The sequence below is a fragment of the Kwoniella newhampshirensis genome, chromosome 9 (genome assembly GCF_039105145.1).
Source record: "Kwoniella newhampshirensis strain CBS 13917 chromosome 9, whole genome shotgun sequence".
NCBI classification, from domain to species: domain Eukaryota; kingdom Fungi; phylum Basidiomycota; class Tremellomycetes; order Tremellales; family Cryptococcaceae; genus Kwoniella; species Kwoniella newhampshirensis.
The window spans coordinates 832,702-847,563 of record NC_089963.1 but is presented as its reverse complement, the minus strand read 5'-3'; the positions used below and the strand labels follow the sequence as shown (position 1 = coordinate 847,563).

Sequence of the window (14,862 nt, the reverse complement as noted above, 5' to 3'; positions counted from 1 at the left end):
CTTACAACCTTTAGCGCATGTGGGCGAATGCTGCCGTAGCTGGGACCAAGACCTTTTTGTAACTCTCTCGCTCCACCCAGACATCCCAAAACTTTCGCAGCTTAGGGCCTAACGTACCCTTCCCGACGTAGGGCTCGAGCGTGTCGAGACCGGTAGCATCTGCCTCGCCACCTGCGATTGATACCAGTCGAGTAAGCCACGAGATGGCGTGTAAGTCGGCAAGTGACTGTCGTTGATGTCAGCAGTCATCAACTTCGAAGGTGGGAATTAAACAAACCACTTGGTCCCCCAAGGCATACGGTCCCCTGATAGCAGTTTCAAGCTTGGAAAAGGCGTCCGGCAAAGCTTCAGTCCAGGTCTGCGTGCTGATGTCAAAGAATGCTTTCTCGTTTTCCTCCCCTGCCTGTCCGTTGTACAGAGACCAGATGTGCTCGTTTGATTGAAGCTTGTCTTCGATGAAGTTGACGATCTTCTGTTCATAGGTCAAGCCGCCATCTTTCGGAGCCACAGTGTTTTCGGTTGCTGCTTGCTTTGCTTCCTCGAGGTAACGACGCAACGCTTCTCGACGAAGGGAAAGGGAACGACCTGGTCCATCTGCTGCCTTGTTCGCAAGTTCCTTCTTGTCTCGTGCTGAAAGGGCAACAAAGTTGGGATCGACAGTGGTTTGATGTATGATCGCGACGATCGCGTCGGACAATGCTTTGCCTGTTCCAAGACTATGAGGAGACATTCGGTAAACCCATATGAACAAGCTCACCTTCGATAGTTGCCGGGGCTAAAGTGGGAGCCGGTTTGTCCGTGTGCAGGGAAGCGCTGCTGGAGCTACGCGCATGGTCCAAGAAATCGCAGATCGTCTGGATCCAGTCAGGATTACGCTTAGGCCGGAGCTGCAGCGCGACTCACCACTGTGTCTCGCAGAGAACGATATCTTGTGTCGACACCACTGCCTGTCGTCTCAATTGTGGGTACCACGAGGGTTGGAATGGTTCCTGAAGGTAGAGATCGTTCAGTGTGAAGCGCAATGTCATGTGATTTCTCAGCGTACCATTCATGTTGATCCTGTGAGCTTGACATGTCAATAGTGATCCATGCTATCTTAGTGATAGCAGGTACTCACTTCAAGTATGAAGGTGCAAAGTTCTGATTGGGGTCCACGGCGTCAGCAGGTCCTTCTAACTGAATTGAGCTGATATGACACCATTCACCTCTCCCTTAGCTGGAGGAAGAGGAAGCAGCCATCAGCTTCTTCATTCTAGCTGCAACAAGCAGACTGTCCGATACTCACTGATATCAACGTATCTGACCACATACTCGTCCTCTGAGTATCCCTTTTCATAGAGACATAACCTGGGGACAGTCGACCATACCGATGTGGGCCAACTAAAGTGAAGGAGGTTTCCAAGGTGATCAGCGGTTGCGAGCTATCCAGCTGACCACGATACGCACGAGTATAGGATCGCCTTGGGTAAGTTACCGTCTGTCATTGCAAATGGGCGCGTTGTATCAGAAGGCGAGGAGAGATTATACGACAGATTGGTCAAGGAGAGAGATTGTTAGATTGAGAAGGATAGTCGGCAAGGGGATGGGAGGGGAAGGGAGAGGGATTTCAAAGGTGTTGTGTCTCGGTGTGGGTGTGTTGAGGAGTCCCACAGATCATAGACTCGGTTATCGTCATCGTCGTCCGACCAAGGGCCAAGTGACGTGGCATATGTGAATGGGGCGGGCGGAGATCACCCAAACGATCTTCAAGCGGGAATCATCAAATGCTATCACACGGAGATGACCGCTGCCCCTCCCACGTGGTCTCTACTTTGTGAAGCGTTAGCGCTGGGTGCGCTTAACGTAATGATTGCAAGGAATGGTCAAGTTAACCCATATGGCGAGGTTGCTATTTAAAATCGGTCAAAAGGTTATCTATCCAACTCGTTTTCAGCCAGCACCACTCGGATCCGAAACGCTCACTTCCTTTTGTCCCCCTCTGCAGGCTAGGGTACCTTTTTCGCTTGCCACCACCACCACCACCACCACTCCCTTGGCCAAAGGGATCACCGTCTTTCTTTTCTCGAGCCCATCGACCTGACCCAACACATCTCCGTCAGAGCCAGAGCGTAGAACAGGCTGTTTCAACAGCTCTCGAACCCTGCTACCTCAGCTTCTTTCGACCCGTCCCTCAGACGCACGCCTTCACATCTCCCCTTCCAGACGCCATGTCACACTTCATCCCGATCGTCTCCTCCGTCCTCCTACCGTTGACCTCTCTCACATCCCTCACGATCTATCTTGCCGCACACCCATCCTCTCCTGTCCTTCGATTGCTCAAACGTCCCTCTCAGATCGCTCTTCCGACTCACGACGGGGAGGGTCTAGATGGCAGCTACGAAAGCACCGAAAAGGACCCCTTCGATCTGGACGATCCGGTCGTCTGTGAAGATGGGACGCCCGTGGAGCCTGAAAAGTTCTGGAAAACAATGTGGAAATGGAAACTGGCAGTCGTGTTATCGATGCTACCCCCATTGGCGTGCAACGTGGTGCTCCTGGTCTTCGCGATCATTTCCAGATTCGCAGACTCGGATGACAAACACACGGCTATTCTTCTGCCTTCGCTTCTTCTGCCCGCACAGCTTGTCACTTTACTGCTCGGCATCTGGCATCTTGGACAAAACGAAGTTTCATCTCACTGGGCCACCACAATTCACAATGCCGCCAACATTTTCATTCAGTTTATCGTACTCTCGTTCATCGCTCTTTTGCCGTCGACACCTCTCCCCTCCTCACCGGTATCTGTGTTAGCTCTGTCGACGTCGTACTCTCGATCGCCTGTCGAGATCCTCAAGATCGTCCTACCGTTCCTTTATCTACCTCCTCTGTTCGCGATCTTGTCCATTCAGCGTGGACCTCCTCTGTATCTACCCTTGGACGTCATCTATCCTCGCAAGATTCTCGACGCTGTTCCGACCGACTCCAGCGCTTTAGATCCGACCAAGCCCAACGTCAGCTCTGAAGTACAGACGACGGTGCCCGAATGGCTGCTGTTCAGCTACGCTACGAACGTCATCAAAAAGGGCTATGTCTCCGACAGTATGGATGTTTGGGATCTGCCTATATTACCTGAATCTCTCCGTGAGTGCTCAGGCTGACATGCAACGCAAGATTGCTGACCTCGTAAGCAGGAGCTCTGCCCCAGTATCAAAACATGAAAAAAATTTACGGACGACCAAAAGGTCGTCTCGGTCGAATGGAAGGTTTTAACCTTCTTCTGAAACTAGCCAAGGTGAACTCGGGCCTGCTCTGTGCTCGTGAGTGTCTGATTCGCTTTGTTGAAAGATCAGCTAATCCTCCCCATCTCAGAAACTATCTTGGCGGCCATCACTGCGGTGGGCTACTATATCCCCCATTATCTCTTGAACCTCTTTATTCATTTCCTTGAGAATGACCCTACCCGATCTGAACCGGCTTGGGGCTGGCTTCTTTGCTTTGGTCTGTTCACCAGCAACGCCGTCATGTTCATAGTCACCGGAGTCGTATGGTCCATCAGCACAACTTATCTTCAGGGAAAAATCAAGCTTCAGCTCAACACAATGCTCTTCAACAAAACCTTGAGGAAGAAGGATATCGCAGCTGCTGGTGACGACAAGGGATCGATTGGAGGGGTGAAGGAGGAGGCTGCAAAAGACAAGAAGAGGAAGGACGACAAAGGAGACGACAAGGAGGAAGTGGAAGAGAGTGACGAGGCTGTCAGCTCCAAAACACAAATCATGACCCTTTTCACCGTTGATGTTGATCGAGTCACCGAATTTGTTTTCCACCTCTTCGCGATTACCGATTCTCCCATCGAGATTGTCGTGGCAAGCATATTCGTCTTCAAGCTACTAGGCGTATCCGCTGTTTACGGTCTCCTCACTGCTATTCTCTCGCTTCCAATGAACCACTTCGCGTCAAAAATCGTGGTACGCGCACAAGAAAATCTGATGAAAACGAGAGATCAACGTACAGCTCTCATGAACGAGATCCTACAAGGAATCCGGATGCTCAAGTGAGTAATGGTATTTGTTTTGAGCCTCCATGCTGACATCGACAGATTTATGGCATGGGAACGCTCATTTGAGCGACGTATACATTCAATCAGAAAGAATGAACTGTCTTGGCAAGCCCGCAATTACCAAATTGAGGTAGCATTCAACTGTGAGGCCAGAAAGTCTTCAACCGACATGACCTATACTGACAATATATCTAGGTATCTGGGCGATAACACCCGTGGTTGTCACCGTTGTTGCTTTCCTGCACTACACCCTTGTCAGGGGCGAGACCCTCACACCTTCGGTTGCGTTCACTTCGTTGGCGGTTTTCGCAGAGTTAAGATTCGCTCTCAATGCGCTTCCCGAAACCCTCATCCAGGCGCTTCAGGGGTTTGTGTCATGTAAGCGAATCGAGAAGTATATGTCACTTGCGGAGGTCGCACCTGTCGAGGAGAACGATGGTCAGGGTGATATTGTGCTCTCATCTGCGACCTTCACGTGGCCTCGCGACGATTCAGCACACAGTACAAACCCATCTCGATCAACTGCGACGACTCCCAAGAACGCATTTACGCTGGCGGACTTGTCCCTCCGATTTCCTCGGGGCAAGTTGTCTCTGATTTGCGGTAGACTAGGTGAGTTGTTAAGGTGATCACAAATGCGTCCGCTGATCGTGCGCAAAGGCTCTGGAAAGTCTTTGCTGCTCGCCGGATTGCTCGGGGAAGCTGATCTACTCGCCGGGCATGTCGTCTCGCCCCGATCGATGCCCAACGCCATGGCCGAAGCGAATGAAAAAGTTTCGAACGAAGACTGGATCATTTCCAACATGACCGCCTATGTCCCACAACAGGCTTGGTTGCAAAACGCTTCGATCAAAGACAACATTGTGTTCTCGGCACCGTGGAATCCTGCAAGATATCAGCAGGTTCTCGAGGCTTGTTCTTTGCTCACCGACCTGCAAATTCTGGAAGACGGTGATGAAACAGAGATCGGGGAGAAAGGCCTCAATCTGAGTGGAGGTCAGAAAGCAAGAGTATCTCTCGCCCGAGCAGTCTACAGTCGTGCTGGCGTGCTCTTCTTCGACGACGTCCTCTCTGCTGTCGACGCACATACAGCCCACGCTATTATGGCGAACTGCCTGCAAGGTCCTATCAATGAGGGTCGGACCATCCTTATTGTTTCCCACCACACCGCCCTCGTTTCTCCTGGAGCAGCGTACATTGTCGCGCTTGAGAACGGCGACGTCAAATTTTCTGGGACCCGTGATGATTTTGTCGCCTCTGGTCTCATGGAAAAGTTGGATGACGAAGACAGCAAGGCCAAGCCTACTGAGGCTGAACAGAAGGAGGAGAGTACAGTTGAGGAGAACGCTATCAAGCCGACACACAAGAGTGTCGTCAATGTCAGCGGTGCTGGAACCCCGGACCCTGGATCAGAGACCAGCTCTCTCGCTCCGGAGGACGAAGTGACGGTAACGAACTCCACCCCGGACCTCAAATCCAAACCACCCAGAAAGCTGATCGAGGACGAGAAGCGGGCTCGCGGAAGGATCGCCGGAGTCGTGTGGAAGACTTACTTCTCAGCTCTCGGAGGGCCCGTGTGGTGGACTCTCTTCGTCATTGCTCTTGCGATGGCGATGGTAGTGCCGGTGGCTGAGAAGGGTTGGCTTCAGTACTGGACCGGCTCGAAGACTACTCCATCCGAAGGCGGTCACACCGTACAATACTTCGTCTTCGGCTACGCCATCATAACCATAGCCGGTGTGTTCGTTGCGAACGTGCAGTACATGGTTGTGTATTACGGATCTCTACAAGCTAGCAGGAAGCTGCATAACGCAATGCTCGAATCTGTGTTGTTCTCGACCTTGCGATTCCATGACACAACCAGTCGAGGTCGACTGTTGAACCGATTTGGTAAGGACATAGAAGGCTTGGACTCGAGCACCGCGGATAACTGTGAGTCGCCCTCAGATCAAACCGTACACCTGGCCTAACTGTGATCATAGTCGTTCGAAGCATTGCCTACGGCCTCAACGTAATCGTTACTTTCGTTTCCATCACCTACGTCGGTGGCATACCTTTCATATTAGCTGGATGGTAAGTTGAAGGTCGAACAGTCCGAAGATGTGAACTCATGATGAGTGTAGCGTTATTCTTATCGTCTACTACCAAGCTGGGTCGATTTACGGTCAAACATCGCGAGATATGCGTCGACTCGACTCTGTCACGCGATCCCCTCTCTATTCGCTCTTCGGCGAAACCGTCTCAGGTGTCGCCGTACTGCGAGCGTTCGGTGCTAGTGAGTTAACTCAAGATATATTGATGAGCACGAAGTGCTGACGAGTAATACAAGGTACGGTCTCTCTCAAATATATGATGCGGCTTGCGGACACCAATCTGCTCGCGTTTGCATGGTCGTGGTGCGTAGGGAGTGTGATCCGAGACGGCTAGAGCTGAACTTTATCTTGCGTTAAAGGACCGTCAATCGATGGCTTTCCGGTAAGTGCCTACCAAAATCCATGCCCTCCGTATGTTCCATACTTATGACATACGTATAGCTCGTTTTAATCTGCTCGGCGCCTTCATGGTCGGTCTGACTGCTGTAGCGGTGCTCATTGCTCCAGGCGTTGACGCAGCAATGGCCGGATTTGCGCTCTCGTTCGCTGGAACTATCTGCCACGACATGCTTTTCCTTGTCCGACGATTTGTGCAGTTGGAGCAAAGTATGGTAGCCATTGAGCGGTTGAAAGAGTGAGTGCGTTGGAGCTAGGCGTCACTAACGGCCTCAGATTCACCGAATTGAAACTCGAAGCACCTGAGCACATCGAGCCTGGTCCACCAGCATCCTGGCCAGCTTCAGGAGCCATTTCCGTAGAGAAATTGGTCATTCGCTACGCCGTGAGTATCCTGCAACGCAATCGTTAGTCCCGTACTGAGAGCGTTTCACAGCCGGACCTTCCAAACGTTCTTCATAGTATCTCGTTCCAAGTGGCGCCGCGGGAGAAAATCGGTATTGTTGGTGCGACTGGCTGTGGTAAATCAACTCTTGCGCTCAGTTTCTTCCGCTTTGTCGAAGCTACTGAGGGTCGAATCGTGATCGATGGCGTCGATATCGGCAAGATTGGCCTTACGGATCTGCGAAGTCGTGTCACCATCATCCCTCAGGATCCTACCATCTTGTCTGGAACCTTGAGGTCGACTTTGGACGTTTTTGACGAGTATAACGATGCGGATATCTATGCAGCGTTGAGGAGAGTTCATCTCATCAAAGACAACGAGGTCTCAGCAGATCAGGGTGAGGACGACGACGAGTCGAGAAATAAGAACGTTTTCAAGGACTTGAACAATCCCGTCAGGTGGGTAATTTGCATGTTTTATGACGAATGATCTGACACATCGACAGCGAGGGAGGGGACAACTTCTCGAGCGGAGAGAAACAGCTCATATGGTGGGTTTCACGAGCTTTGAGGTGATCAGGAAGGTGTTGATTGGTCCCATAGCATGGCGAGGGCGATCTTGAAACGTAACAAACTGCTCTTCATGGATGAAGCTACTGCTTCTATTGACTGTAAGTGACATTGAACATTTGTCTGGCGAGCGAGCGAGCACTCATCTTGTTATATGACAGACGAAACCGATGAGCTCAGTATGTCTTTGGCCGAAATGTAGTACCCGTTCCCCGCTGACTGAATCCAGTTTCGAAAACAATCCGGGAGGAGTTCTCTGACTCCACAATCTTAACGATTGCCCACCGAATCCACACTATCGTGAGTCAGCTGCTATCGACTGTAAACACACGTGGCTGACGAATGCCGACCACATAGATCGACTTTGATAAAGTCATGGGTATGTAAAATGTGCAACTGGACCGCGAGCGCCGCTAATGATCATCAACAGTCATGGACCAGGGTCATATCGCCGAGTTCGCCAGCCCCGCGGAGTTGCTGCGTGACCACAAGTCCAAATTCTACGCTGTACGTTATTAGCCCATGGTAGGAGCCTCTTGCTGATTCCGATCCTCCGACAGCTGTGCAAAGCGACAGGTCGAACCGAATTCGGCAATCTCAAAACAATGGCCATGGAGGCCGAGAGAAAGAGAAAGGCTCAAAGGTAGCTGGGAATGGATCATGCGGATAAACATTATATCATTTGTGAACAATACGATACATGAAAACGAATCATATCTCTCACGCTGATCTGAGAGCGCACAACTTATTTGTTGGCTTTCTCCACCTCTGACTGCCAATCATACTTGGGATCAAAGCCAAGCATCTCTCTCGCCTTCTTGATGCTAATTCCACCTTCGCGAGGCTCCTGTGTGTCAGGTTCCCATTTGACGTCCGGGAACACTTTCTTCATCAACTCGGCGGTCGGAACTCTGAACGCGTTGTCGGCGTTGGCGATGTTGAAGATATGGGCACCCTTCAGGGAAGACTCGACAGCGAGGCGGAAGGCTTGAGCACAATCTCGAGCGTCAATGTAGCAGAAACCGCTAAGCCGGGCGTGAGCGGTGTGCCCGAGAATGGGTTCGACCATGAAACTCACTTCCAAGCTCTAGTCCACGGGTCATCTTGCCACTTTTCAAAGTCAGGATACTGCTCTGGGCTCATGACATTGCTCAGCCTGATACTGATGATTTTGGCTTGGGGGTTCCATCGACAATGCTGTTCTCCCATCTTCTCGCCCAACAACTTGGCGAGAGAATAGCTCGATTCGGGTCGTTCCACATCCTCGCGGATTGGCAGGGAGGTAGGGGGGTGAGGATGGAACGGGATACCAAAGACTGTCTCGGACGACGCGATGGCAAGGTTGGTGATCCCAAGGACTCTGGATGCTTCAAGGATATTGTATGTCTGACAAATGTTGGTGTGGAAGATGACATGGTTGGGCTTTGAAATATGATTTGCACATCAGAACAAGCATCCACGTCGAATGTGAGATATTGCTACACTCACGGCTCGTGAAGGAGACGGGATCGCTGCGAGATGAATGACGGCGTCGACTCCCTTGTACCCAGAGTCTAGATCGGAAAGACAGGCAATGACCTGACCGTAGTCCTTCAGATCGCACTGGACGAACTTGCAAGGGATGTTGGCTTCGGATGGTGCAGGCGGGGTGACATCGACTGAAGAGTCGGATCAGCTTCTTGTCATAAGCATCCAGTAGTAAAGTAAGGAAACGACATACGATTCCACACCTCCCAGCCATGCTCGACCATCTCTCTCACCATCCACCGACCCAATTTGCCTGAGCCACCCGTGACGATCACCCTTTTCTTCTTCTGAGGAGCGGGGAGATCAGGATTGCCCAGACGCCTCTCCGAGAGGGAGGCATCGTGTGTGAATGACGCAGGTGCTGAAGACATTGTTACTTTAGTTTTTCGCGGTGATGTTACGGGCTCTTTGGGGATGACGATCTTTTAGTGAGCGAGCGGGGGGGATGGTGATTCTGGGTCTGGACGGGATATATATAAGCCGTCTGGCATGTGGAGGGGTTGTTCACTGGATCGCTGATGACGGCATGGACTCGGGCCGGTGCTCGCCGGTGTAATCACGAGTGACACAGAGCTCACAGAGTCATGGCATATGCATGCATACATACATGCATCAGATGAATGGCGAAAGCTCAACACATTACCGTCATCAACTGTTACTACCGATGATTTGCTGCGCGAGAGGGTATCAGTCGGATCGCCTGTATCTTTCGGTGTCACTTCGGCGTCATTGGGGATACTCACCTCGATGTCACTCGCGGTAATTGGACACTCAAAACTAGCACTGTTGCTGACTGTAGGGTTTATGGTTACACCGAGTATCTGCGACGCGTTTCAGCATCCGGATAGGTCGCTATCAGTCATGACTGACCTTGAGTTTGAGATGCAGATCGTAATCGACAGTGATGTCTTGAACTGGTCCACCCTCGATACCACATTTCTCTACTAGATTAGCGTTTAGCAAAGATACAAGACTCACTTATCAAATCGTTCAAGATGACGCGATTCGGATCAAGAGCGAGAGTGTAACTGCGGGTCAGCAATGTATAGAACGGTTCAGACTCACTTGAGCGTGAAAGGAAAGTCGAATGTGGAAGCGGTGTAGCCCTTGAAATCTACGTTGTAAAGCGTACCACCGCCAAACTCGTTGGTATTGTTCCCTGGATATCTGGCTTGGGCAGAGATTTCCTTGAAGTTGGCGTCAAACCAATTCGGATTTTGAACGCTACATGATGCATGAGTGGATGAAATGCAATGATCTCACTTGCCTTATGCTCAAATCGAAGCTGACTGTCAGTCCGTTGGAGGTCAAGGAAACCGGACTAGAACCGAGATTGACACTGTTGAGAGCTACGCTTGGTGGACGCACATACTGACTGTCAGCCAAGTCACGCAGGCGTCCACTCACGAGTAGAATAGACAAGATGATGCTAACGACCAGGATAATACCGATCGTAAAGCAACAACAGAACATCCGCAACGATGTTCTTACCCCCCCTCCCTGTTACATCATTAGTGACCATATTGATGATTCCCTGGACTCACCCTAGACCACTGCTTCCCCCTCTCATCCTTCCTCCACATTCTCAAGATACCCGTGCTTCTAGGAGGTGGTCCCACCTCTGCGAAAGACCGAGGCGGCTGTCTCAGACCTGATCGTCCAGGTTGTGCTCTCTGAGTGCTCTCTTCGACATGTGTATCGTCCACCATCTTTTCCGTGCTGAGATTGTTGGGATATCCCCCGACAGATGGATCTGTTGGATACGAAGGATATCTAGGTTCCTCTCCGTAAGGGTTATTGTCATGACTGTAGGCATAAGCATCCTCGGGATTGGTCTGCTGAAAGGGAGGGGGTTGATCATCGTAAGCACCGCTATGATACTGTGATTGTCGGTTATAGGGGTCGTTGTAGGGATCGCCGTAATTGTGCGACATGGTGGTGAATGGTCGGCGGGGCTGCTGACGATGATGTTGATATCGCTGCACGAGTGGATGATGTAGATTACATGGATGAAAGAGAGAGAGAGAGTCACAAAAACAAAAGGCGGTGTCTCCCAAAACACGCAGCGGGGGCTCCTACACGCGACGGTGTCGTTACGTAATCCGACCTTTCTGCACCTTCTCCTGCCATGATTATGAGATGTTACATATATGTGACTTTGTTATTATACCTGACTTTGATCTGATTACTGGCTTGCATCAGAGCCCGTCAATCTTTCGAACGCCCACCAACATGTCAGGTCCACCAGAGGAGACCAGGAGGAATCTGATCCTCGCAAAGCAACGTGAGAAGGAGGCCGTAAGTGTATAGTAGTCGCTTTGTTTGTCCCTGGGTTTCATCAGCTTACCTATGTACAAGGAGGTCAGGCCGAACATCAACGGCAGAAGGATGCTCTATTGAAGGTCAGCACTCGGTTCTCGCAATTGTGGAGAGCTTCACCATCAGCTGAGCTGATCAGACTATATAGGAATCGCAAAAAGATCACACCGTGGATCGGTTCATCGGTGTGACCGAGAATCTCGACGAGCGATTGATCAAAACAACTGTTGGACTAGTGACTTTGTCTGAATTCAAAAAGACCAAAGACGACTTGGAGGAACAACAACGTCAACTGGCTGCCCAACTAGCGGCCGACAAGTCGTGAGTGATCATATTAACGGATATGAAATTGACGAATATCAGTGCTGTGACCACAAAGGCAAAGAAAACGAAGAAGAAGGAAAAGTCAAAGCTGTCATTCGACGATGAAGAGGAGGACTCAGCTGCGGGCGACAAGAGAGGCAGAGAAGAAGAAGGTGAGTCGTTATACGAGGGAGTAGGCTCACCGTCTTACAGACGAAGGTAACAAGAAGAGAAAGTTCACGAAGAACCCAACGGTCGATACGTCTTTCTTGCCTGATCGACAGCGAGAGGAGCGGGAAAGAATTGAGCGTGAAGAACTACGAAAGGAATGGCTCGCTCAACAGGAACGCACAAAAGCCGAGACGATAGAGATCACATACTCTTTCTGGGATGGAAGCGGGCACAGGAAGTCCGTGGAGGTGAGAAGAGTTTATTTCTAGCTTTGTCGCTGCACTGACATCGATCGACAGTGTAAGAAAGGCGATGATATAGCCAGCTTTTTGAGCAAATGCAGAAATCAATTTCCGGAGCTGCGGGGCACGAGTGTGGAAAACTTGATGTATATCAAAGTAAGTCATCTCGTTCGGGTCGCAAATGCCGCTTTCTATATCCTGACGTCTCCTTCAGGAAGATCTGATCATACCTCATGTGCGCTCAGCAGATAATTAACAGCAATACTCACTGACTGGGACCTTAGCACTACACCTTCTATGACTTCATCATTAACAAGGCACGAGGGAAGTCTGGGCCGCTGTTCAATTTTGACGTCCACGACGATGTTCGTCTGATAGCGGACGCTACAGTCGAAAAGGACGAGGTTAGTGAATCCTGAGAATGGGGATTTTGTGCTGATGCCGCTCAGTCTCACGCCGGAAAAGTCGTCGAGCGATCGTGGTACAACCGGTATAAACATGTAAGTCCTTTCGGCCAATTTCTGACAGCTGCTGACAGTCATCATTGTCAGATATTTCCAGCATCCCGATGGGAGGCAAGTCATCAAACTGCTGATCCCTTGACAATTGACTGACCCGCTGTTCTCCTGCAGGTGTACGACCCAGACAAAGACTATGGATCCTATGTAAGTGCTGCCCCTCTGAACCAGAGCTCCTGCCAAGCGCTGACCGGCATCGGCTGTAGCGAATCGCTTGAGCCTTTGCGGTGTGTGGTACATACAATTGTTGCGATGCACTATGCCGTAGGAGTCCGCTTGATTCATCACGTGATTAATGTGTTTCGTTGCCACCTTCAAAGACTACCGCAACGACAGATCGTCTTTTTTTTCAGCGTGTCCTTTCTTGCTTTAGCTCTCTTTACACGAGCAGATCACAACAACTTGACCTCACTTAGGGCTCTACAGATCCTCCCGCTGCTCACCTGGTGGTCGCAAGGCCAACCTCACATGCTCAGAAGCTTGTCTCCACCACGGACCCTGCAACGCTCGTTACAACAGCCTATCACTTGTTATCTCAGTCGATTTTCCACAATGCCAGTTGCAATTAGTCGCAGCCTGTCGCCTGATGAGCAAGGACGAAAAACGAAGCGCGTCAAACTGGCGTCCGAAATGACAAAACGTACGCCGTCTCCTGAACAAGCTGGATCTACCGTCATTGCCGAGCGAGTGGACGACATCTCCAATGACCAATCTGAGGAGCAACTAGTGGAGGAGCAAATGAATCTACCCATCGAGCACCCCAAAAAGTACGAGCAAGAGTTGGATTATCGAGAAAAGCTAGTACTTGCTCCTATGGTGAGGACTGGAAGCTGTAAGTCTTTTTTTGTACATTTGCTCGCTGGCGTACACACTGACACCGCACAGTGCCAATGGTCAGTGTGTCTGTGTGTCCATGCGAAGTGTTTAACCAAGCGGAATGCAGCGTCTACTGTCCTTGTACTATGGTGCTGGACTTGTATGGTCCCCAGAGGTCGTAGATAAAGCGATCATCGGGGCAGAGCGGACGGTAGATCGTGAGTCCTGAGGCCAGGATCAACGCTGAAGAACAGCCGAAACCGGTGTCATTGTCTATCATAAAGGTCAAGGTCCAATCTTCTCAACTCATCCCGTTGAAAAACCTTATCGTGAGTGTACATCCCTTCAGAGACCGCTGACCTGTAGTCATCTTCCAGGTCGGCTCATCGAATCCGGAGCTTGCTGTCAAGGCAGCTCAGACAGTACAACAGGATGTTGCCGGAATGTACGTGAAGTACAAGAGGTCATTGCTGATGTGATAGTGATCTTAATTGCGGTTGTCCCAAACCTTTCTCGTAAGTGACTGCCTTTGCACAGAGTGCTAACAGCAGAACACACTCTGGCATGGGCGCTGCTCTGCTGACTACTCCCGATATTCTGCTCAACATCCTCCGCGCTCTGCTTGACACCATCAACTTACCGATATCCTGCAAGATCCGACTGCTCCCCACCCAACCGTCCACCCTGTACCTTGCGTCTCGCATCCTTAGGACAGGCATACGTAACCTGACCGTGCACTGTCGGACGCGCGATATGCGCTCAGGCGAGCGGGCTTTATGGGAAAGGTTAGGCGACATTGTCGCCCTGGGAAAACGGAGAGGTGTGCCCATCATTTGTAATGGAGATGGCGAGGGATGGGCGAATTGGGAGAATATCCGGACAGCAACAGGTACGTCCACGCATGAGGTCTGTACTGATTCGGCAAAGGGGCGAGTTCCGTCATGTTAGCACGATCAGCGGAGAGAAATCCATCCATCTTCCTTCCGACTGGGCCGGTGTGCAACCTCACGCAGGTCATCCCCAAACTCATCGCTCTCGCAGAATATACAAAGAATCCTTGGGGTAACACGAAGTTCCTCTTGATGCAATTCAAACCTTCTCCAGCACCGATATCACACATCTCAAAATCAGAGCGCAAGAAAATTTCCGAGGTTGTGTCGCGAAGCAAGAGTCTGGAAGAGGTCGCAAAAGGATTGGAACTCTCAGTCGGTAGGGGAGAGGAGGTCTTCAACGAAATAGCCTCAAAAATTGCAATCGGTCGAGGTGGAAACATCTTTGAGAAAAGACACGTAGCAGAGCAGAGGGGAGAGACAATAGACGAGGCCACAACCACTGAAGCCGACGCCCAAGAGGATGGGTTCGAAGTTGGTGTTGGACAGGCCCAGGTCTGTGCGTCTTCCACGTAGAGTCCATGCATGTCTAAGATCTCAGCAGGAGGATCCATCGGGAATGCCCGTCAACCCTGGACGTTCTCTCCCATTCTG

The 14,862-nt window shown here is 50.8% G+C and overlaps 6 protein-coding genes across 6 annotated transcripts; 3 read left to right on the top strand and 3 right to left on the bottom strand.

The window, feature by feature from the left end:
* Positions 1-10: 10 nt before the first annotated feature.
* IAR55_005013 (uncharacterized protein) lies at positions 11-1,484 on the bottom strand (the record flags this gene model as incomplete). Its single annotated transcript, XM_066948107.1, has 9 exons — positions 11-226; positions 278-705; positions 758-854; positions 904-989; positions 1,046-1,059; positions 1,118-1,140; positions 1,206-1,216; positions 1,286-1,380; positions 1,447-1,484. 9 exons carry the CDS (start codon positions 1,482-1,484, stop codon positions 11-13), a joined length of 1,008 nt encoding a protein of 335 aa, XP_066801566.1.
* Positions 1,485-2,207: 723 nt separating this feature from the next.
* IAR55_005012 (uncharacterized protein) lies at positions 2,208-8,129 on the top strand (the record flags this gene model as incomplete). The annotated part of the gene is made up of 19 exons (XM_066948106.1): positions 2,208-3,120; positions 3,171-3,296; positions 3,349-4,033; positions 4,079-4,182; positions 4,235-4,651; positions 4,700-5,971; positions 6,022-6,112; positions 6,163-6,314; positions 6,369-6,435; positions 6,492-6,514; positions 6,574-6,757; positions 6,805-6,913; positions 6,965-7,371; positions 7,419-7,463; positions 7,516-7,583; positions 7,712-7,782; positions 7,840-7,861; positions 7,913-7,989; positions 8,043-8,129. The coding sequence occupies 19 exons, from the start codon at positions 2,208-2,210 to the stop codon at positions 8,127-8,129; spliced, it is 4,920 nt and encodes a 1,639-aa protein (XP_066801565.1).
* Positions 8,130-8,227: 98 nt separating this feature from the next.
* On the bottom strand, positions 8,228-9,380 carry IAR55_005011 (uncharacterized protein; the record flags this gene model as incomplete). Its single annotated transcript, XM_066948105.1, has 4 exons — positions 8,228-8,507; positions 8,561-8,904; positions 8,971-9,140; positions 9,203-9,380. 4 exons carry the CDS (start codon positions 9,378-9,380, stop codon positions 8,228-8,230), a joined length of 972 nt encoding a protein of 323 aa, XP_066801564.1.
* Positions 9,381-9,657: 277 nt separating this feature from the next.
* On the bottom strand, positions 9,658-10,943 carry IAR55_005010 (uncharacterized protein; the record flags this gene model as incomplete). The annotated part of the gene is made up of 6 exons (XM_066948104.1): positions 9,658-9,681; positions 9,753-9,830; positions 9,880-9,950; positions 10,142-10,233; positions 10,277-10,509; positions 10,554-10,943. The coding sequence occupies 6 exons, from the start codon at positions 10,941-10,943 to the stop codon at positions 9,658-9,660; spliced, it is 888 nt and encodes a 295-aa protein (XP_066801563.1).
* A 298-nt stretch (positions 10,944-11,241) lies between these two features.
* IAR55_005009 (uncharacterized protein) lies at positions 11,242-12,780 on the top strand (the record flags this gene model as incomplete). Its single annotated transcript, XM_066948103.1, has 12 exons — positions 11,242-11,307; positions 11,376-11,411; positions 11,477-11,649; positions 11,692-11,804; positions 11,851-12,050; positions 12,102-12,200; positions 12,259-12,279; positions 12,329-12,448; positions 12,494-12,544; positions 12,596-12,619; positions 12,677-12,709; positions 12,769-12,780. The coding sequence occupies 12 exons, from the start codon at positions 11,242-11,244 to the stop codon at positions 12,778-12,780; spliced, it is 948 nt and encodes a 315-aa protein (XP_066801562.1).
* Positions 12,781-13,114: 334 nt separating this feature from the next.
* IAR55_005008 (uncharacterized protein) lies at positions 13,115-14,784 on the top strand (the record flags this gene model as incomplete). The annotated part of the gene is made up of 6 exons (XM_066948102.1): positions 13,115-13,394; positions 13,448-13,455; positions 13,633-13,707; positions 13,756-13,823; positions 13,930-14,267; positions 14,327-14,784. The coding sequence occupies 6 exons, from the start codon at positions 13,115-13,117 to the stop codon at positions 14,782-14,784; spliced, it is 1,227 nt and encodes a 408-aa protein (XP_066801561.1).
* Positions 14,785-14,862: the final 78 nt, after the last annotated feature.